General features: G+C 42.5%; 1 protein-coding gene across 2 annotated transcripts in view; it reads right to left on the bottom strand.

Moving 5' to 3' along the window:
* Window positions 1-20,689, bottom strand: part of MMRN1 (multimerin 1) — a 38,884-nt gene extending 18,195 nt beyond the window's left edge. For both annotated transcript variants that reach the window (XM_038755347.1, XM_038755348.1), the window contains exons 1-3: window positions 20,069-20,689; window positions 7,980-8,096; window positions 4,937-5,043 (exon numbers count right to left, since the gene is read on the bottom strand). In XM_038755347.1, the coding sequence (XP_038611275.1) occupies window positions 4,937-5,043; window positions 7,980-8,096; window positions 20,069-20,685 (841 nt within the window). In that variant the 5' untranslated portion in view covers window positions 20,686-20,689. The remainder of the gene's footprint in view (window positions 1-4,936; window positions 5,044-7,979; window positions 8,097-20,068) is intronic.
* Between the last annotated feature and the right edge of the window lie 4,014 nt (window positions 20,690-24,703).

Here is a 24,703-nt window from a genome sequence, read left to right as displayed (position 1 = left end):
CCAAGCGCTTAGTACAGTGCTCTGCACACAGTAAGTGCTCAATAAATACAATTGAATGAATGAATTAATAATCATGATGGTATTTGTTAAGTGCTTACTATGTGCCAAGCACTGTTCTAAATGCTGGGGTAGATACAAGGTAATCAGGTTGTCCCATGTCGGGCTCACAGCCTTAATCCCCATTTTACAGATGAGGCAACTGAGGCACAGAGAAGTGACTGGTCCAAAGGCACAGAGCTGATAAGTGGCAGAGGTATGATTAGAACCTACGACCTTTAACTCCTATGTCTGTGTTGTTGCCACTAAGCCACTAAGCCACGCTGCTTCTATATTCTATAGTGTTTATATATATATGTGTGTGTGTGTTTGTGTGTATATATATATAAGTGCTTAGTATACTGCTCTGCATACAGTAAGCGCTCAATAAATACGATTGAATGAATATATGTGTGTGTGTGTGTTTGAATATATATATATTATATATACAACATATATATATATGTACAATATGTACATATATACAATATGTATATATATATACATACAAACACAAACACAGAGAAGCAGCGTGGCTCAGTGGAAAGAGCCCGGGCTTTGGAGTCAGAGGTCATGGGTTCAAATCCTGGCTCCGCCAATGGCCAGCTGGGTGACTTTGGGCAAGTCACTTCACTTCTCTGTGCCTCAGTTCCCTCATCCGTAAAATAAGAATTAAGACTGTGAGCTCCCCATGGGACAACCTTAACACCTTGTAACCTCCCCAGTGCTTAGAACAGTGCTTTGCACATAGTAAGTGCTTAATAAATGCCATCATTATTCTTCTTATTATTATAAATACTATATATATGTGTACGTATGTGGATCAATCACTATATATAACACACTACATAAAGCACTATACACAAACACACACACATATAGTACTTCCCAAGTGCTTAGTACAGTGCCCTGCACACAGTAAGCGCTCAATAAATATGATTGAATGAATGAATGAATATAGTACAGTGCCTGAAACATAGTAAGCACATAATAAATACCATAATAATTATAATATATGAACACAATATATAAAGTATAGTGTAGTACAGTATATATAGCACCATGAGCACTGCGTAAGTCCAACACTTAGCATTACATGATAAAACAGAAGCAGAGATAAGGGAGTCCTGGGAACAGTCAGCCCATCATCAATCCAAGTCAAATCACACCTTTGTGGAAGGGGAAATGTCGGGAGAATGGAGAACAAGCAGCTGTTTACAGTGACTGGAAATGGAGCAAATGTAAACAGGATGGACTGAAAAAAAATATTTTAATGACAGTGAAACAAAACTGCAAGCCATGTGACACAGCAGTGAGCAGCTCAGAGATAACAGCAGAAGACACGCAGTAATTATAAATTATCATTGCTATTACTGAATTTTTGAAGCATTTATTGTTACTGTGGGTCAAACACTGTTCTAAGAGCTAGGGTAGACATGAGTTAATCAGGTCGGACACAGTCCCTGTCCCACCTGGGGCTCCGGGGGCTAAGTGAAGTTGCAAATTGGGTTATTATCTTAGAAAATGCCAGACAGAATAGGTAGCAAATATGTAAGTGTGATGCTGTGAAAGCGATGGCTCCTTACATACAAGGTTTTGTCACATTTACCCACTGATAAAAAATCTCACCAATTGTAGTGTCATTTTCCCCACATTAATACTACTACTACTACTACTAATAATAATAATAATGGCATTTATTAAGTGCTTACTATGTGCAAAGCACTGTTCTAAGTGCTGGGGAGGATACAAGGTGATCAGGTTGTCCCACAGAGGGCTCACAGTCTTCATCCCCATTTTACAGATGAGGTAACTGAGGCACAGAGAAGTTAAGTGACTTGCCCAAAGTCACATAGCTGACAGTTGGCGGAGCCGGGATTTGAACCCATGACCACTGACTCCAAAGCCCGGGCTCTTTCCACTGAGTCACGCTGCTTCTCTATAGGATCTGATCATCCCATTGTTGTTGTTAAGATAGCTGTTAAGTGCTTACTGTGTGCCAAATAATGTTCTAAGCACTGAAGTAAATTGAAGGTAATCAGGTTGGACACAGTCCCTGTCCCACATGGGGCTCAGAGTCTTAATCCCCATTTTACAAATGAGGTAACTGAGGCTCAAAAATGGAGTGACTTGCCCAAGGTCACACAGCAGACAAGTGGTGGAGCCAGGATTAGAACCCACATCCTCCGACTCCAACCCCTTACTTTTGACCTCCACCTTCAGCGTTAACATATGCTCATATTCAATTATTCATTTAATAATAATAATAATGGCATTTGTTAAGCGCTTACTATGTGCAGAGCACTGTTCTAAGTCACTTCACCCCAGTATACTGATGTTTTTAATCACTACAACCTTGTTTTTGCTCCTACTATCCCTTCGTGATTGACATCTGATGCCCCGCTACTCCCACAGCAGGAATCATGTTTTTGGCACATGGTTGTGCTAACCAGAAGAGTAAGCACTAAAATACCATCGACTGATTTGACCTAGCAAACTCAGTACAGACCAGTGCAGCCAGAAGGCCCAGCCCGGTTAGAAATCTGCTCGTAAACCTAGTCTTTAAGAAGTGTGAACTAGATAACAGTGTGTGGCATTACGTATAGCCACAGTCATTTTTCTCTTGACCAGAAAGGTCACTTCTTGGCACCAAATCCCCGGTTTTCTCTTCATCTAATAGTGTAGTTCAATAGAAGTTTTGAAAGAGCCCAAGTTCAACAGTCTTGATATTCAAAATGATATCCAAGTCATCCAACCTAATGAAAATTGGAATCTCACGAGGAGACCTAGTCCTCACAGCTAGTAATCCCACTATGTTCAGCTCTTGAGTTTTTTGCTGCTAGTATTACAGAGCCTCAGCTCTGACCTAAACTCCAGGGGCCTGCTGCAATAAGCATCTCCTGGGCAACCTTCCTACTTCCATTGGTCCCATCTTTCTTCATTTTGGGGACACCTGGGGAGAGCTGAGTTGGCCCCAGAAGACCTCTTCTTCCCAAGTTCCAATGAAATGAGGGACACCATTATCTGTTGCTGGTTCTCAGCCACTCAGTGACCCAAACTGGTGACCTGATCCAGCCAACTGACGACCCTGGGGAGTTGGCGAGGTTCTACATCCCTCAACATGTGGGTTTATACAACCTGACCTGAAGAATTTCTCCCCAAGCACAATGAAGCCTGGCAATCAATCAATCAATTGTATTTATCGAGCGCTTACTAAGTGTACTAAGCACTTGGGAAGTACAAGTTGGCAGCTAATGCAGTATTGACATTGACAAACATCAACAGTCATTATGACTAGTGTACACATCTCTACACTAACCTAAACAGAAACAACAAAATGCAGTACTGATATTAACAAATATCAGCAGTCATTAAGACTAGTGTACACAACTTTACACTAACCCAAACAAAACAACACAAAAACCCACAGGTGTTTTCTATACCTGGATGGCAGACATAGCCTAAAAGCTAATGCCCAAAATGTGGTTGGGCTAATATGAGTTATCGCAACACACCAGTGATAACAGTGGAACTTGGGAAGCAAAATGATCTAGCATATTAGTAGCAGATAATGGATGTCTTCAAATTATATTTTATTGAAACCTTAATATTATCCATAGGGCCTTTTAACTGGTTTCAAGTAGTGCAAGACATGGCCTACCCCTCAAAAGAAGAAAAATTTACTTCAGATAAGGCCGTATTAGGAAGATCAATTGGTTTCCAGGTACTTTCCTTCTCTGGTGAGAAAGCATCCATGGGTTGCTGTTGCTACTAATAATAATTATGGTACTTGAACATCTTATTTTCTGCCAAGCACTCACTGTATTGAAGTGAAGTGATTTATCCAAGGTCACACAACAGACAAGTGGCAGAGTTGAAGAGCAAAGGTTTAAGCTAGTAAATGCTGAAGCAGCAGAAGCTTCTAAACAAGGAAGTGCAAAAATTAATGCACAAAGAATAAGACAAGTAGCAACCAAAGCAGCAGAAGTTTCTGTATTCGTATTCTGTATTCTGTACATGGTGATCCTAGTTTAAGTAGGAGGGGAAATTGAGACATAGAGCAGTGTGGCCTAGTAGAAAGATCTTCCGTCTGGGAGTCAGAAGATCTTGGTCCTGATCCTGGCTCAGCAAATGCTAGATGTGGCACCTTAGGCAAGTCATTTCTCTGTGTCTCAGTTTCCTCAACTGCAAAATAAGGATTAAATACCTGTTCTTTCTCCTCCTTAAACTGTGAGTCCCTTGTGGGACAGGGACTGTGTCCAACCTGATTAACTTGTATCTACCCCAGTGCTTAGAACAGTGCTTAACTAAAATCATAATAGTAATAATAATAATAACAAAAATTAAATTATTTTCTCAAGGTCACACAGCAGACAAGTAGTGGAGCCAGGATTAGAACCTAGGTTCTCTGACTTCCAGGTCTATAATAATAATAATAATTATTATTATTATGGTATTTATTAAGTGCTTACTATGTGCAAAGCACTGTTCTAAGCACTGGGGAGCTTACAAGGTGATCAGGTTGTCCCACGGGGGCTCACAGTCTTCATCCCCATTTTACAGATAAGGTAACTGAGGCCCAGAGAAGTTAAGTGACTTGCTCAAAGTCACACAGCTGACAACTGGCGGAGCCGGGATTTGAATCCATGACCTCTGACTCCAGAGCCCAGGTCTTTCCACTGAGCCACACTATACTCCTTCCACTAGACAACTCTGCTTCTCTAATTAAGATTCATATTTGTAGTATTAAGAATTAGGCTGAAAGATTGGAGAAAGGAAAGACTTCAATATATTCCAGTTAGTAAGCTCTACCATAGCAATTGTCCCCAGACTTTAGCCCAAGATGGCTGTCCCCTGGGGTAAATGGGGAAAATGAGATTGATTTTTATAATCCACAAACCTTTTTGTTGACATTTTTCTCCCCGATATCCAGGACAGCATTTCCACTCCAAGGATGTGACTATCTTATGTTTCATTCTGTAGATTGGGCGCGATATCTTTTGAAAGCTGGCGATAACACAATTAAGGGAAAATAAAGGTCATATGTTTGTGATGGGTGTTCACGTGTAATGCCACAGATTAGATTTGCAATAGATCTAGGCATTGAGTCTAACGAAACACAGGTACTCTCACAATGTATTTACCCAGACAAACCACAGGGAAACGTTGATTGTTGTAATATTGTTCATGTTTTTAAACAAGGAATTTTGATTTTCTTTCCTAATCCAGCTATAGCTTCCCCAACTCTATTTTGAGAAATATCGATGGGGAGAATATTTGTGCCATTCACTACCCTCACTCTATTTCTCTTCATTTGTACAGCTGCCCCATCTCTGTTCAACCTTTTCTTTACCTTTGACCCTTCGCTTGTTGAGACAGTAAAGAAAAATAATCAGGAAATTTGGATCAATATATCAATGGTATTTACTGAACTATACCATATGCAGAGCACTGTACAAAGTGCCTGGGAGAAGACAGTATAACAGAGCTGGCAGACACATTCCCTGACCGTGATGAGGTTACCATCTAAAGTGAATTTAACTTGAAAATTCACTGAAAACTGTTTTGAAGACATAATATAGGCATTTATAAATCATTTTCAATTTTCCTACAGTCCTCCAAGTGGGGGTGTATAGCTTTGTCTTGGATCCAGAACCATGGAGATTGGATAATAGAAATCTGAACAGTGAGTTGTCAGTGCTGAATTTTTTCCTGCACACAGCACACAATAAGCATCACACTACAAAATCCTGACTGTCCAAGATGCTGCTGTTGCAGAGGAAGGGGGCAGTTTGAAGAGTGGCTTCCATAGACTGTAGGATTGTGCCCAACAACTGACACCCATTTGTAGCCTGACACCCATTTCACAAACATTCAAAAGGAAGATATATAAAGGGAGCTCATTCAGAAGTAGAAAGAAGCAGGAACACAGGTGACAAGCCAACAGCAACAATGTTCTTGTTGCCGATTTGTACTTCCCAAGCACTTAGTACAGTGCTCTACACACAGAAAGTGCTCAGTAAATACAACTGAATGAACAGCACTAAAATCAATTCCTCTACTTAGGTTCTCAATAAATCAGTAATTTTTTTAAGCACTTACCGTGTGCAGAGCACTGTACTAAGTACACAGGAGAGTAAAATACAAGAGGTTGTAAGGTCCCTCTAGGAGCTTACAGTCTAGAGGGGGAGACAGGTAGTAAAATAAATTATGGGTATGTATGTAAGTACTGAGGGACTGAGGGTGGGGTAAATATCAAGAACTTAAATGGTTCATATTCAGATGCATTGTCCTCAAGGACTCATCTGGCCCTCTTGGGATTTAGTGCCTAGTGCCAGTGATCTGCACAGAGTAGGTGACCAGTAAATACTTTTGATTCCTATGCATTCATTCCCAAGAAACTAGAAATTACTTAACATTGTGGGGTCTAGATTGCTAAAATGACAGACTTCCTGCCTGCAGGTAACAATTTGCATGATATTATCTATCCATCACGACTGGAGTCATGAATTCATTTCCACTGCGGACTTTTTGAAATGTCCCTAGTTAACTGAGTGTGTGTTTGTGTGGGGTGGGGGCGGGTGGGGTTGTTGAAAGAATTAAATAACTATATCTCACATTCTGAGCTAAACTAACTCTGTCCATCCGCCAAGCTAGCTCTCTTCCTCCCTTCAAGGCCCTACTGAGAGCTCACCTCCTCCAGGTGGCCTTCCCAGACTCAGCCCCTTCCTTCCTCTCCCCCTCATCCCCCTCTCCATCCCCCCATCTTACCTCCTTCCCTTCCCCACAGCACCTGTATATATGTATATATGTTTGTACATATTTATTACTCTATTTATTTATTTATTTTACTTGTACATATCTATTCTATTTATTTTATTTTGTTAGTATGTTTGGTTTTGTTCTCTGTCTTCCCCTTTTAGACTGTGAGCCCACTGTTGGGTAGGGACTGTCTCTATATGTTGCCAACTTGTACTTCCCAAGTGCTTAGTACAGTGCTCTGCACACAGTAAGTGCTCAATAAATACGATTGATTGATTGATTGATTGATTGATTTGTCTTTCTTGTGTGGAAGAGTTAACTAGGACGAGTGCCTAATTTGCCCCTGGAGAGGTGTATAACCCTCTCCCAATGCCAGCACTCTGGATGGGCTGTGGAAGGGAGAGGGGAGGGAGGTTAAATCCTGGCAGTAGCTGGAAGTCACTCCTGAACTTGGGCAGCTGGGTACCACTGCCAAATCCCAACAAACATGGCCCGTTCCTATCCCCTAAGACCCTGGTTATTTCATCTTAACCCCTAGACTGCAAACTTGTTGTGGGGAGGGAGTGTGCCTATTACATTGTAATAATAATAATAATAATAATGGTTAGCACTTACTATGTGCTAAGCACTGTTGGGGTAATTGCTGGGGTAGATACAAGGGAATCATTCATTCATTTATTCATTCAATCGTATTTGTTGAGTGCTTACGGTGAGCAGAGCACTGTACTAAGCGCTTGGGAAGTACAAGTTGGCAACATATAGAGACGGTCCCTACCCAACAGTGGGCTCACAGTCTAGAAGGGGTTACAGTCTAGAATGGGCTCACAGTCTTAATCCTCATTTAATAGATGAGGTAACTGAGGCACCCAGAAGTTAAGTGGCTTGTCCAAAGTCACACAGCAGACAGATGGTGGAGCCAGGATTAGAACCCACATCCTCTGACTCCCAATCCCGTGTTCTTTTCACTAAACCACGCTGCTTCTCATGGCTTCTCTGTTGTACGTTCCCAAGCGCTTAGTACAGTACTCTGCATAATGGTAAGCCCTCAATAAACACAAATGAATGAATGAATGTCTCATCTAAGATAATGCCAATCGGCCAATCAATCAATGCCAGTGCACTGAGGACTGCTGGGTCCTTGTGGGAAGGGAGAGGGGAGGGAAGAGGAGGGGGTGACGGACCTTCCTGCACAATTTGTGCTTGTCCACCGGCAGGGCTTTGGTCCAGGCTGGAAAGTGGTGTCTTGGTCCATTACCACTGTGGGTGAGAGTTGGGTATGCACATATGCACACCAATTCCTAGGGTAAAGAGAGAGAAAATTAGACACCAATCAGAAGGTGCTTTCATTTCATTAGATAGAAGATCTTATAAAATATCATTTTAAAATCTATTTGGTAGTTGGAAAGCAAAGCTAGTGAATGCGTAGGATGGGTAGCGAAGAGAACATTAGAAATAGTTGTGTATTGATAATTTTGTTCCCGCCTTTTAGACTGCTGCTGTTAGGCTGTAAGCTCCTTGAGGACAGCAAATTAGTTCTTTTTACCTGTTGGATTCTTCCAGGTGTTTACTAGAGTGCTCTTTACACAGTAATCAATTCCTCATCTGTAAAATGGGGATTAAGACTGTGAGCCCCATGGGTGACAACCTGATTACCTTGTTATCTACCCCAGGGCTTAGAACAGTGCTTGGCACACAGTAAGCACTTAACAAATACCATAATTATTCTTCTTCTAGACTGTGAGCCCATCTTCTAGACTGTGAGCCCGTTGTTGGGTAGGGGCCGTATCTATATGTTGCCGACTTGTACTTCCCAAGCGCTTAGTACAGTGCTCTGCACACGGTAAGTGCTCAATAAATACAATTGAGTGAATGAATGAATAGTAAGCACTGACTGTGTGCAGAGCACTGTACTATGCGCTTGGGAGAGTACAATTAAAACCGAGTTGGTAGAGGTGATCCCTGCCCACGAGAAGCTTACAGTCTAGAGGGGCAGACAGACATTACAATAAATTATGGATATGTACATAATCCAAGTGCCAGGGCAATGCAGAAGAGCGAGGGAGTAGAGGAAATGAAGACTTAATCGGGGAGGGTATCTAGGAGGAGATGTGATTTTAATAAGGCTTCAAATGCGAGGAGATTGTCTAAGAGGATATGAAGAGGAAGGTATTCCAGGATGTGAACGGGGGTTGGAGGAGAGAGAAACAATGGTAAGTAGTTTCTGTTAGATGCAGAGGTAGATGGGCAACAACCACGGGAGGTTCTTGAAGAGTGGGAAAACATGAGCTGAACATTTCTTTACAAAAATGATCCGGACAGTAGAGTGAAGAATGGCCTGGACAGGGAAGAGACAGGAGCCAGAGAGGCTGATGCAGTAATCAAGGCGGGACAGGATAAGTGCTTGGATCAGTGTAGTAGCTGTTGTCACTGCAGAATACTTGACTGTTAGATTTTGGGGAAGCACCTCCCCACTTCATTCATTCAATTGTATTTATTGAGCGCTTACTGTGTGCAGAAAGGAATCACAAAGAGAGGGCAAGAACACTTCAGTGATCTTCTGAATGTTCCTATCACCTCTGAAATTGGGCAGAAATATGTAGTTCTCTCTAGTTGGGAAAATTTTCCTAGGGCATTTTGATTTCAAGAATTATTGAACAGGGTGGAATGCAAGGAATTTTTTTTTAATGGCAGTAATGGCTTAGTAAACACCCGTGCAAAATAAATAATTTTATATTTGAGAGCTGCCAATCCGAATGCCTTTAAAAATTTTAATTTATATTTAGATCAACAGCAGGAAAATCTGTCATATTTGTCAGGATTCTCCCTAAGAGACTGTTTTCTGTAAATTAGCAATATGAAATTTTCCTTGACAATCTGGAATCTCCCCTATGCGTCTGCATAGGGGCATATGCCAAGACAATATCATTTGCTTAATTGTTGGGAAAAACCTCCCAGCTATTTTGTCAAGTTCGATTTATATTCCATCCTATTGTTTTTGACTTTATGCCTTTCACGGTCATTTGCAAATTTTATAAATGAATCTACTAATAATAACTGGAATTTACAATCAGGTCACAGCAAAACCACTAAAAATTCAAATGAATGTGTGCAATGTCATGCCAGTACTGTCATGCCAGTAATAGTAATGGTAATAATGATGATAATCATGGTATTTGTTAAAACTTTTACTAAATGCCAAACGTGGGATGGATACAATCAGATCGGGCACAGTCCCTGTCCAATGCTCACTGTTTTAAGGAGAAGTGAAATAGGTATTTAATCCCCATTTTACAGTTAGAGAAATAGAGGCATAGAGAAGTTTAATGATTTGCCCAAGGTTACACAGCAGGTGTGGCAGAGGTGGAATTAAAACTCAGGCCTCCCGACTACCAACCTGCTAATTCCTCTACCTATAACAAAAACAAAGAAATGCTCAGAAATGAATGTTAGCCCATTAATCCTGCAATAAGAAATGAGAAATGAGTGGCCTGGCAGGTTCATTCATTCATTCACTCAATCATCATCATCATCACCAATCGTATTTATTGAGCGCTTACTGTGTGCAGAGCACTGTACTAAGCGCTTGGGAAGTACAAGTTGGCATCATATAGAGACGGTCCCTACCCAACAGCGGGCTCACAGTCTAGAAGGGGGAGACAGAGAACAAAACAAAACATATTAACAAAATAAAATAAATAGAATAAATATGTAAAAATAAAATAGAGTAATAAATACATACAAACATATATACAGGTATATATAATATATATATGTGTATATATGTTTTGAATAAGGTAGGCACTCAGCCAAAAATGGTCAGTGTTGGTGATTTTAATTGATTCCAAACACGTCGACCACCAAAATAGAGGCCGTGTATTAGGTTTTTTTCTAAATAAACCAATGATCTTGGCACTCGATGCAAGCTACCATTTGTGCAAATTTAGTGCACTGTCATTCATTCGATCGTATTTATTGAGTGCTTACTGTGTGCAGAGCACTGTACTAAGCACTTGGGAAGTCCAAGTTGGCAACATATAGAGACAGTCCCTACCCAACAGTGGGCTCACAGTCTAGAAGGGGGAGACAGACAACAAAACAAAACATATTAACAAAATAAAATAAATAGAATAAATATGTAAAAATAGAGTAATAAATATGTACAAACATATATACAGGTATATATGTACATATAATATATATATATATGTTTTGAATAAGGTAAGCACTCAGCCAAAAATGGTCAATGTTGGTGATTTTAATTGATTCCAAACACGTCGACCACCAAAATAGAGGCCATGTATTAGGGGTTTTTTTCTAAATAAACCAATGATCTTGGCACTCAATGCAAGCTACCATTTGTGCAAATTTAGTGCACTGTCATTTCAAATGGATTACTTGATTTAGGTTAAGACCTAAAGCAATCTTGAGGTATTTAGCATCTGCTTGGAAAAATGAAAACTTCTTAGAACCCTAAAATGTCTGATTCCAACAGAGAATATCTTGCAGCATGTGTGGTCTTCTGGTGTTTTGGAGGTCTGACTGAAAAACCCAATTCCCACAGTCCATCAGTCAGTGGTATTTATTGAGCACATAGCCTGTGCCGTACACTGTAGTAGGTATTTGGGAGACTACAGTGCAAGCAATAGACCTATTTTTTATGGTATTTGTTAAGTTCTTATTATGTTCCAGGTACTGTACTAAGCCCGTAGATACAAGCTAATCAGGTTTGACGCAGTCCCTGTCCCACATGGGGCTCACAGTCTTAATCTCCATTTTACAGAAGAGGTGGCTGAGGCACAGAGAAGTTCAGTGACTTGCCCAAAATCACACTGCAGGCAAGAGGTAGAGCTGGGATTAGAACTCAGGTCCTTCTGACGCCCAAGCCAGTACTTTAATCACTAGGCCATGCTGCTTCTTGAATTAACAATAACAATAATAATAATGATGGCATCTGTTAAGCGCTTACTATGTGCAAAACACTGTACTAAGTGCTGGGGAGGATATAATAATAATAATAATAATAATAATAATAATGGCATTGTTAAGCACTTACTATGTGCAAAGCACTGTTCTAAGTGCTGGGGGGGATACAGTGTGATCAAGTATAATAATAATAATAATAATGGCATTTGTTAAGCTCTTACTACGTGCAAAGCACGGTTCTAAGCGCTGGGGGGATACAGTGTGATCAAGTTGTCCCACGTGGGGTTCACAGTCTTAATCCCCATTTTTACAGATGAGGTAACTGAGGCTCAGACAAGTTAATTGACTTGCCCAAGGTCACACAGCAGACTTGTGGTGGAGCTGTGATTCGAACCCATGACCTCTGACTCCAAAGCCCGTGCTCTTTTCACTGAGCCATGCTGCTTCTCTGATATAAGGTGATCAGGTTGTCCCACGTGGGGCTCACAATCTTAATCCCCATTTTACAGATGAGGTAACTGGGGCTCAGAGAAGTTAAGTGACTTGCCCAAGGTTACACAGCAGACATGTGACGGAGCTGGGATTCAAACCCATGACCTCTGACTCCAAAGCCCAGGCTCTTTCCACTGAGCCACGCAGATTAAGAACTAGGAGGAAGCAAAGAACATGCACTACACAAAAGTAGATCCAATAAGCAGAGATTCATAAAAAGGGATTGTTTACAAACCTAACCTCCTTCTGCCATCCCATCGAAGAAATATAAGGATTTGCATAATTCTGTGTCATGTCACTTTCTCCCTGTATGACTGGAATTTACAGAGACAACAGCAAGATTTGGCCCACAAAGAAAAGTGTCATTCAAACCAGAAAATTACAAAGACACCAGATTTCAATTAATGTGCTTAGCCCGTCTGCTAATACCTGGGAAATCAAACCCCAGCATCCCCTGAAAGAACCTGGAAGAAATGGTTCAAATTAAAGTAGTTCAGAACCCAAAAAGACCTGAAAGAACCTGAAAGAAATGGTTCAAATTAAAGTAGCTCAGAACCCGAAAAGACATTTCTCTCTGTGGCCCAGTGACCTTCGATCAGTCTAATGGAAGAAATAAAAACAGGAAAAAAAAAGCACCAAAAAAATAAAACCTCGTGTCACAATTAGGTATGCTACTGATGAAATAAGCTCATTTAAAAAGTTTAAATTGTGCGCATTTGAAAATCAAATGATCTGAATACGGAGGTTGAAAATTGGAAAATGAAGCCTCACAAAGTAATGTGACAGAAAGTTGAGAAGGAAAGGCGGATACTTAATTTGCAGAGGGGCTGTTTCAGCCTCAAGACCCTTTTACCTTCCACGGCCGATTAAAAACTGACGGGACCAATTTGTGTTTCCATGGCAACACAGCCAGAGGCTTCCGATTTTGAAACAGACAGTCTGGTTTTCAACCCATCTGTCCCCTGTCCTGCATTGATATGGTGCAGGATGCTTTCATGACGGGTTATTTTTCAGTTCCCTCATCTGTAAAATGGGAATTAAGACTGTGACCCCCCACGTGGGACAACTTGATCACCTTGTATCCCCCCAGCGCTTAGAACAGTGCTCTGCACATTGTAAGCGCTTAACAAATGCCATTATTATTATTATTATTATTATTATTTTCAGCACCAAGCTTCCTTCCACTACAGAGTTCAGTGGCTAAAATGCAACACCAGTGGTTCACTGAATTCCCCAGACACATGGCCTAATATTTTGCATAATCAACTACTTTCCTCTTCCCCCCTCCCAGCCCCACAGCACTTATGTACATATCTGTACACGCTCAGTGGAAAGAGCCCGGGCTCTGGAGTCGGAGGTCATGGGTTCGAATCCCGGCTCCGCCAATTGTCAGCTGTGTGATTTGGGGTAAGTCGCTTCACTTCCCTGTGCCTCAGTTGCCTCATCTGTAGAAGAGGGATGAAGACTGTGAGCCCCCTGTGGGACAACCTGATCACCTTGTAACCTCCCCCAGCGCTTAGAACAGTGCTTGGCACGTAGGAAGCGCTTAATAAAATGTCATTATCATTATTATTATGGGAGGGAGGGTTATTTTGTTAGTATGTTTGGTTTTGTTCTCTGTCCCCCCCTTTTATCAATCAATCAATCAATCGTATTTATTGAGCGCTTACTATTGTGCAGAGCACTGTACTAAGCGCTTGGGAAGTACAAATTGGCAACATATAGAGACAATCCCTACCCAACAGTGGGCTCACAGTCTAAAAGGGGGAGACAGAGAACAAAACCAAACATACTAACAAAATAAATAGAATAGATATGTACACATAAAATAAATAGAGTAATAAATATGTACAAACATATATACATATGTACAGGTGCTGTGGGGAAGGGAAGGAGGTAAGATGGGGGGACGGAGAGTGGGACGAGGGGGAGAGGAAGGAAGGGGCTCAGTTTTTTAGACTGTGAGCCCACTTTTGGGTAGGGACTGTCTCTATATGTTGCCAACTTGTACTTCCCAGGCGCTTAGTACAGTGCTCTGCACACAGTAAGTAATCAATAAATGCAATTGACTGATTGATTGATCCGTAATGGTATTTATTTGTATTGATGTCTGTCTCCCCACCCTCTAGGCTGTAAGTTTGTGGTGGCAGGGAATATGACAGTTTATTGACACGTTCCCTGTCCCAGTTGGTAGACATGATCCCTGGCCACAAGGAACTTTTAGTCTATAGCATGATTTATTCGGTGCTTACTGTATGCAGAGCACTGTACTAAGCTCTTGGGAGAGTACAATACATCAGAGTTCATTCATTCAGTCAGTCATAATTATTGAGCACTTACTGTGTGCAGAGCACTGTACTGAGCATTTGGGGGCATACAAGACAACGATAAACTGTCTACCAACTCCATTGTATTGCACTTCTCTGGGCCTCAGTTACCTCATCTGTAAAATGGGGGTTAAGACTGTGAGCCCCACGTGGGACAACCTGATCACCTTGTAAACTCCCCAGTGCTTAGAACAGTGCTTTGCACGTAGTAAGCGCTTAATAGATGCCATTATTATTATTATTACTTTTCCAAGTGCTTAGTACAGTGCTCTGCACACAAGAAGCACTCAACAAATACCGAGTGATCAAGTGAAAGGGTATCCCCCCCAAAAAAATAGACACGTTCCCTGTCCAAGTAAATTTATAATCTGGAGGGGGGAGTCACTTATCATCATTATTATTGCTGTTATTATTGGCCCGTTGTTGGGTGGGGACCGTCTCTATATGTTGCCAACTTGTACTTCCCAAGCGCTTAGTGCAGTGCTCTGCACACAGTAAGCGCTCAATAAATACGATTGAATGAATGAATGAATGAGCATTCATTCCCAGACTGAGCCCCCTTCCTCTCCCCCTCCTCTCCCACCCCATCCCCCACGCCCTACCTCCTTCCCCTCCCCACAGCACCTGTATATATATATATATGTATGTATGTATATATGTTTGTACATATTTATTACTCTTTATTTTACTTGTACATTTTTATTCTATTTATTTTATTTCGTAAATATGTTTTGTCTTGTTCTCCGTCTCCCCCTTCTAGACTGTGATCCCCTCCCCACAGCACCTGTATATATATACATATATATACATATATATGTATGTATATATGTTTGTATATATTTATTACTCTTTATTTCACTTGTACATTTTTATTCTATCAATTTTATTTTGTTAATATGTTTCGTCTTCTTCTCCGTCTCCCCCTTCTAGACTGTGATCCCCTCCCCACAGCACCTGTATATATATATATATATATATATAATATATATATATATATGTTTGCACATATTTATTACTCTATTTTACTTGTACATTTTTATTCTATCTATTTTATTTTGTTAATATGTTTTGTTTTGTCATCTGTCTCCCCCTTCTAGACGGTGAGCCCGCTGTTGGGTAGGGACCGTCTCTAGATGTTGCCGACTTGGACTTCCCAAGCGCTTAGTCCAGTGCTCTGCACACAGTAAGCGCTCAATAAATACGATTGAATGAATGAATGAATGAATGAATGAGCATTCATTCCCAGACTGAGCCCCCCTTCCTCTCCCCCTCCTCTCCCTCCCCATCCCCCACGCCCTACCTCCTTCCCCTCCCCACAGCACCTGTATATATATATATATATATGTATATATATATATATATATATATATATGTTTGTACATGTTTATTACTCTTTATTTTACTTGTACATTTTTATTCTATCAATTTTATTTTGTTAATATGTTTTGTTTTGTCATCTGTCTCCCCCCTTCTAGACTGTGAGCCCGCTGTTGGGTAGGGACCGTCTCTAGATGTTGCCGACTTGGACTTCCCAAGCGCTTAGTCCAGTGCTCTGCACACAGTAAGCGCTCAATAAATACGAATGAATGAATGAACTGAATGATAAATTCCCTGTATTTCTTTTGCAATTGACTGGCGGTAAAGAGCATATCTTCTCTGCCCTCCTGTGGTCAAAGGCTGTATTGCAGTTCAGGGAGAGCATGGGTCATTCATTCAATCGTATTTATTGAGCGCTTACTGTGTGCAGAGCACTGTACTAAGCGCTTGGGAAGTCCAAGTTGGCAACATATAGAGACGGTCCCTACCCAACAACGGGCTCATAACGGTGCCCTAGAATATTCTGGCTAGAATCTTCCCAGAAAAAGAGAGCAGCGAAATCCATGATAGTTCCTGTTGTTAACAAACATAAATACACACACAGACACATCATCATCATCATAATAATGATAATAATGGCATTTATTAAGCGCTTACTATGTGCAAAGCACTGTTCTAAGCGCTGGGGAAGTTACAAGGTGATCAGGTTGTCCCACGGGGGCCTCACAGTCTTAATCCCCAATAAATCCCCAATCGTATTTATTGAGTGCTTACTGTGTGCAGAGCACTGTACTAAGCGTTTGGGAAGTACAAGTCGGCAACATATAGAGACGGTCCCTACCCAACAACGGGCTCATAATGTTGCCCTAGAATATTCTGGCTAGAATCTTCCCAGAAAAAGAGAGTAGTGAAATCCATGATAGTTCCTGTTAACAGACAAACATAAATGCACACACAGACACATAATAATAATAATAATAATAATAATAATAATAATAATAATAATAATAATAATAATAATAATAATAATGACATTTATTAAGCACTTACTATCTGCAAAGCACTGTTATAAGCGCTGGGGAAGTTACAAGGTGATCAGGTTGTCCCACAGTGGGCTCACAATCCTAATCCCCATTTTACAGATGAAGTTAAGTGACTTGCCCAAAGTCACACAGCTCACAAGCAGCGGAGGCGGAATTTGAACCCATGACCTCAGATTCCAAAGCCCGTGCTCTTTCCACTGAGCCACGCTGCTTCTCTTGAATCAACCAACCAATCAATGGTATTTATTGAGTGCTTACCATATGCAGAGCACTTGACTAAATGCTTCGACACGGTCCCCACCCAAATAATTCATTCATTCAGTGGTATTTATTGAGTGCTTAGTGTTTAGTCCAGTGCTCTGCACACAGTAAATACCACTGATCGATGGACAGAAGGCCAAAAACTCTCTTTCATGCATAGAGGGGGTCACAGCAGCCACAACACAAGTCAGGGAACAAACTTTAGCTGGAGTTGGGAGAAACCACAGGAAGACTGAAGGCAGTTTCACTCAACTGGCTTCTCCTGAGTTGGAACAGAGCACTATTTGGGGATGCTGTTTAAACTCAGTCGAGGGAAGGCTTGGGTTCTAATTTCTCGTCCTGTGCAGAGATCCCTAGCTACTTGCCCCAAAGTATATTCAAACACTTTGGCCCAATTAACTTTTAAACCAGAGTCACAGAAGTCTTGTTCCCCTCTCCCTCAAACCGCACCCAGGGATCTGGTATTGGGAAAATCAGCCTGGCTTGTCAGAAGTTATTCATCCTAGTCCCACAGGAGCAAAGTGAAAGACGTTTAGGGGTGAGAAAGGAGTTAACCCATATCATTTTATATTGTCTCCTTTAAAAATAACTCTGTGTTCTTTTTTGATGGATGGAAGCATTTAAAAAATAAAGGGCAGACTCTAATCCCAAATGACCATTCAAGGGTAAAGCACTATAAAATTTTTCCGTTACATTCAGTTGCTGCACGATCAATAGAAAAGTAATGTTATGGCTTCCATCCTAGGTCACCAAACAGTGAAGATGAGACTAATGTCTTATATTACCTTGAGTTTCCAAATGCAGGTAGAATTGTTTCTGGGTTTTTTTTTAATTTTGATAGTTTTTGTGGGAGAAACCTCAATGAAAAAATCCAGTGTCACCTTTGTAGTCTACCAAAATGTGGGTTTAAAGAATCATATTCTTGCCTCTTCCACCCTCCCTGGGAAAGAAATTGGGGCCGAGGAAGGCGTGGTTGTCCCTGGAGAGTGTCTAAAGGTCTGTTACTGGTCACTTTTCTAAGCACTGGGGGAGATACAAGCAAATTAGGTTGGATACAGTCTCTGTCCCACATGGGGTTTACAGTCTAGGTAGGAGGGAGAACAGGAGAAATGGGGTAGGGAGAAGTTTAAGTAACTTACCCAAGGTCACACAGCAGGTATTTGGCAGAACCTGGATTAGAACCATGTCCTCTGATTCCCAGGCCCGGGCTCTTTCCACTAGGCCGTGCTGCTTCTCCCAAAGCGCTTACTATGTGCCAGGCACTGTACTAAGCGCTGGGGTAGATACAAGCTAGTCAGGTTGGACACAGCCCCTGTCCCACGTGGAGCTCAGAGTCTTACAGATTGCAGATGAGGGAACTGAGGCACAGAGAAATTAAGGGACTTGCCTAAGGTCATGCAGCAGACAAGTGGTGAAGTCAGCATTAGAACTCAGGCCCTCTGTCTTCAAGGCCTGTGCCCTATCCACTAGGCCACGATGCTTCAATCAATCGATCGATCAATCAATTGTATTTATTCCTAATGCTTACTGTGGGCAGAGTACAATATAAACGAGTTGGAAGAAACATTCCCTGCTCACAATGAACTTGCAATCTAGGCTCAGCCGTGTCTTCTTTGACTATGAAGGACCGCTGTAAGGGATCTAAAATCATTCTATTCCCGGGAAAATGACTTAGTCACTAGGGAAAAATCCTAATTTGATTTGCGATTTGAGAAATTCACAATAATAACTGTGGTATTGGTTAAGAATTTACTACGTGCCAAGCACTGTACGTAGCGCCGGGATACATACAAGATAATCAGGTCCCACATGGGGCTCACATTCTAAATAGGAGGGAGAACATTTTGAAGATGAGGGAGAAAAGGCACAGAGAAATTAAATGACTTGCCCAACATCAGAACAGGTACTGAATGCCCATTTTGCAGATTAGGGAACTGAGGCCCAGAGAAATAAAGTGACTTGCCCAAGGTCAAGACAGGTATTGAATCCCTATTCAGCAAATGAAGGAACGGAGGTACAGAGACGTTAAATGACTTGCCCAGAGTCACACAACAGGTAAGTGATCATCATCATCATCATCAATTGTATTTATTGAGCGCTTACTATGTGCAGAGCACTGTACTAAGCGCTTGGGAAGTACAAATTGGCAACATATGGAGACAGTCCCTACCCAACAGTGGGCTCACAGTCTAAAAGGGGGAGACAGAGAACAAAACCAAACATACTAACAAAATAAAATAAATAGGATAGATATGTACAAGTAAAATAAATAAATAAATGAATAGAGTAATAAATATGTACAACCATATATACATATATACAGGTGCTGTGGGGAAGGGAAGGAGGTAAGATGCGGGGGATGGAGAGGGGGACGAGGGGGAGAGGAAGGAAGGGGCTCAGTTTGGGAAGGCCTCCTGGAGGAGGTGAGCTCTCAGCAGGGCCTTGAAGGGAGGAAGAGAGCTAGCTTGGTGGATGATGGAACCAGGATTAGAACACAGGCCCTCCAACTTCCAGCCCTGGCCATTGCTCTTTTCCACTAGGCCATCCTGCCTCCCACCTAAGAAAATACAAATCCTGGACCACATCTCTTCTCGAGTTAGCAATTCTTTGCTCTGCTCTTTTCCACTAAGCCATCCTGCCTCCCACCTAAGAAAATACAAATCCTGGACCATATCTCTTCTAGAGTTAGCAATTTTCTTGCTCGGATTCCAATTAAAATTCTTTAGCAGAACACAGCTTTCTGATTTATCAGGTCTAGTGGACCCACTCAACAAATTACCCGTGTAGTGCTCACCTCCAGTTAAAGGAGTGCATTTAGAGACCTAGAGTGCGTTGCTCAACGGCTATACACCACGCCTATGCACACTAGTACCAAGCAAAGATGGAAGTTATAAAAATGTTTCTTACTTTCCTCTGGTCGTTTCAAATCCAGGATTTTTGAAGTTTGAGCTTTGGGGGCTGACACCGTTGGGGCTGCTGCTGCCGGTGCCGAAGTATGTTTGCCGTGGAGATCGATTTCCCCGTGCTCCCGACAAATTTTCTGTCTCTTCTCCTTGAGTAAGTTGCTTTCTGGAAAAGCTCTCCAGAAACTGCCGCGTCCTATCGGATAAGCCGGCTGCCTCTGGTCCGGCTGGGCTGCTCCCAGGCTCCAACCTGGATTGGGTTGGAGGGAGAAATGGTTTTAACTTCAGCATCCCTTCCTGAGAAAGCTGGTCCTTATTCTTCTCTGAAGGTGGTGGGGTCGGTCTTGAAGACAATGCCTGGGCTGGACTGGACTCTGAGGGAACTGGAGCAGGTTTTTGGAGAGTTCCCGGTGGTTTACTTGTGTGCGCTGTTAGTGGAACCTCAGAAGACATAGTCATCTCTTGGGAGCCTTGTGTTTGAAGAAGAGGTGTTGTGACGGGTGAGGTTTTTGCTAGGAAATTATCTTCCTGAGAAGCAGTCCAGGACTGGGTAGTACTGTCTGCCCACAGTTCACTACTCCACAGGCAAGGAAAAAGCACAAAGAGACACAGTCCCTTCATGCTGCCTCTTTACAGTGGACCCAAGATACCCAGCAAAAAAAAACATCCAGCTTCTCCGGCAACTATTTTTCCAGTGAACCTGAATAGACAGGGTTATGCCGATTTGAGTTTGTGGAAGAGGAAGCCAGTTTTCATGTTCCAAAATGGACGGGGGAAATCCAGTTTCCTGTTTCTGTGGACTCCTTTGCAACCTATGACCCCTTGGCAGGACAGATGCCTGAGAGCATTAGGTGAAGGGACCAGAAACTAAAGATTAATAGGGTAACATGGGATGGGATCATCAGGGACAACTACGAAAACCATAAAATGACTTTCCTATGACATAGATTCATTCATTCATTTAATCGTATTTATTGAGCGCTTACTGTGTGCAGAGCACTGTACTAAGTGCTTGGGAAGTACAAGTTGGCAACATATAGAGACGGTCCCTACCCAACAGTGGGCTCACAGTCTAGAAACCTCACTGCCATGCTCTTCTAAGGAATTATGGAATTTGGTTCCACCATGGAGTATGAAATTTTACTCTTCTTAAAAGAGCTGTGGCATTTTCTAGTTAATCCTCCACTCTTTCCCCACCCCCACTGTCTGGTGGGAGAAATTTTCCCCTTACCTTGCTGGAGAAGTCCCTCTTTCAGCGAACTGGAGTGAGCTGACTCTGGCTCCCACCAGAAGCCAAATCTCCCCAGGCCCCAAATACAACCTAGGAGCAGGGAACCGGAGGCCTTTTGTCTCTGTAATAAATCAGTAGTATTTACTGAGCACCGACTCAGTAAATACTGACTTTACACTGTGCAATGATGTTGGAAGAGTACAGCGTACCAGAGTTATATAAGCAGCGTGGCCTAGTGGAGAGAGGATGGGCCTGGGATTCAGAAGGACCTGGGTTCTCATCCCAGCTCTGCCACTTCTCTACTGTGTGACTTTGGTCCAGTCACTTCCCTTCTCTGTGCCTCAGTTACCTCATCTGTAAAATGGAGATTGAGGCTGTGAGCCCCGTGGGGGACATGGACTGTGTCCAACCTGATTAGCTTGTTCATTCATTCATTCAATCGTATTTATTGAGTGCTTACTGTGTGGAGAGCACCGTACTAAGTGCTTGGGAGAGTGAGCTGTGTAACTTTGGGCAAGTCACTTACCTTCTCTGTGTCTCAGTTACCTCATCTGTAAAATGGGGATTAAGACTGTAAGCCCCAGATGGGACCACTTGATCACCTTATATCCTCCCCAGTGCTTAGAACAGTCCTTTGCACACAGTAAGCGCTTAACAAATGCCATCATTATTAAAATATAACAATAAACAGATATATTCCCTGCCCGCAATGAGCTTATATTTACCCCAGTGCTTAGAACAGTGCTTTGCACATAGTAAGCGCTTAACAAATGCCCTCATTATTAAAATATAACAATAAACAGATATATTCCCTGCCCACCAGCTCATATTTACCCCAGTGCTTAGAACAGTGCTTTGCAGATAGTAAGCGCTGAACAAATGTCATCATTATTAAAATATAACAATAAACAGATATATTCCCTGCCCACAATGAGCTCATATTTACCCCAGTGCTTAGAACAGTGCTTTGCAAATAGTAAGCGCTTAACAAATACCATCATTATTAAAATATAACAATAAACAGATATATTCCCTGCCCACAATGAGCTTATATTTACCCCATTGCTTAGAAGAGTGCCTGGCACACAGTAAGTGCTTAAAAAATACCAAAAAAAACGGGAGAGAGAGATAAAAATAAACAATTGTGGTAGTTGTTAAGCACTTACTATGTACCAGGTACTGTGCTAAGCGGTGGGGTGGATAGAAGCAAATCGAGTTGGACACAATCCTTGTCCCATGTGGAGCTCACAGTCTCAATCCCCATATTACGGATGAGGAAACTGAGGCCCAGAGAAGTGAAGTGACTTAACCAAAGTCACACAGCAGACAAGTGGGAGAGCCAGAATTAGACTCCATTCTAGAGTCCTGGAAGATTCCCAGGCCCGAGCTCTATCCACTACAGCCTGCTGCTTTCCTTGGTGTAGCATGAGAATGAAGCGAATGACAGCGATCGAGCCCACCATCATCATCATCATCAATCGTATTTATTGAGCGCTTACTGTGTGCAGAGCACTGTACTAAGTGTTTGGGAAGTACAAATTGGCAACATATAGAGACAGTCCCTACCCAACAGTGGGAGCGATAGAACAAGAGATACAGACACCCGGAAGAGGTTCCCGCTGGCAACAACCATCCAAGATAACGGGAGCTCCTCAGGAATCTTCACGGCCGCCCCTTCACCGGACAACAGATTTCACTAGGCCCCGGATCAGCTGGATGCTGGTTAGAGCTGTAATTTATTTATTTATATTATTGTCTGTCTTCCCGCTCTAGACTGTAAACCCATTGTGGGCAGGGACTGTGTCCGTTTATTGTTACACTGTACTCTCCCAAGTACTTAGTACAGTGCTTTGCACACAGTAAGCATTCAATAAATAGGACTGACTGCGGAGGACCCCCAGGCTCCTTTAGCAGCAATGAGCTTCTCACCGCAGCTGCGTGCCCTTTAATGATGATGGCATTTATTAAGCGCTTACTATGTGCAAAGCACTGTTCTAAGCACTGGGGAGGTTACAGTCAATCAATCGTATTTATTGAGCACTTACTGTGTGCAGAGCACTGAACTAAGCTCTTACAAGGTGATCAGGTTGTCCCACAGGGGGCTCACAGTCTTAATTTCCATTTTACAGATGAGGGAACTGAAGCACAGAGAAGTTAAGTGACCTGCCCAAAGTCACACAGCTGGCAATTGGCGGAGCCGGGATTTGAACCCTTGACGTCTGACTCCAAAGCCCGGACTCTTTCCACTGAGCCACGCTGCTTCCCCTTTAAGAGTAAGTCACACTGCCCATCATGATGCCAGTCAACGGCAGGCTGCCTGGAGGAGGCTGATCAGCTATTTTGCCCCGAGGACTGTGATAGTCTAGAACAAGCGCAGTGTGGGCAGGGATTGTCTCTCTTTATGGCTGAACTGTACTTTCCAAACGCATAGTACGGTGCTCTGTACACAGTAAGAGCTCAATAAATGAGGGAGGAACGCCCGTTATCTTGGATGGTTGTTGCCAGCGGGAACCTCTTCCGGGTGTCTGTATCTCTTGTTCTATCGCTCTGGTGGGCTCGATCACTGTCATTCGCTTCATTCTCCCACAATTAATGACTCCCACAGTAAGAGCTCAATAAATGAATGAATGATGTGAGCTTGGACTGCCGTGAGGATGAGCCAGGGCAAGGCCTGGTCTTTGAACAGCTCCAGCTTCTCTGTCTCAGGGTGACTGGCAGGGAGGGCAAGGATGTGCCCAAGCTGGCGATCCAGGCATCCTGACGGAGTGCAGAGTGTATCCTTAATGCCTGCCAAGAGCCGCTGCTTGTCCCCTCCATTTCCCACCCCGTGCCACGGCCTCCGACTGCTCCTGTGTAAACATCGCTAGGATAGTTTTTTGTGCTTTGTCCATATGGGTCATGGTCATTTCCCAGTATCCAGTGACATGGGATGTTTTTCCCCTCTTCTGCCTGTTCCAGTCATTTGTAACAGTTCCTTTCCCTTCTGGGATGTTTTCTCAGCCCTTCCTGCCCTGATATATTGACGAGGGGGAAACGCAGCCCCGGGTTTACAATATGGTACCTGAAACCAGACTCAGTGGAAGCCGTGTTGACCCTAGGGGAAGGGTGGTCCAAGGCCCAGGGCACACGATTGTCAACAGCCCTGCCTTTGCCAGGCCCGACTGGCCTCCCGGAATATTCCAGTCCTACCACCTGCCATTCCCACAAAATATGCATTCTTCTCTAAGTCTCCTTGTCTCTGCCATTAGATTTTAAGCTCCTTGAATAGAGGGACTAGCCTACTTTTGTTATATGCTTCAAAGCGCCTATTACTACGCTTTGCCCACAGTAGATGCTCAATTCATGCGTCCATTCATTCGATCGCATTTACTGAGTGCTTACTGTGTGCAAAGCCCTGTACTAAGTGCT

Source organism: Tachyglossus aculeatus, chromosome 12, assembly GCF_015852505.1.
Source record: "Tachyglossus aculeatus isolate mTacAcu1 chromosome 12, mTacAcu1.pri, whole genome shotgun sequence".
Taxonomy (NCBI): Eukaryota; Metazoa; Chordata; class Mammalia; order Monotremata; family Tachyglossidae; genus Tachyglossus; species Tachyglossus aculeatus.
This window is presented reverse-complemented; position numbering and strand designations above follow the sequence as displayed.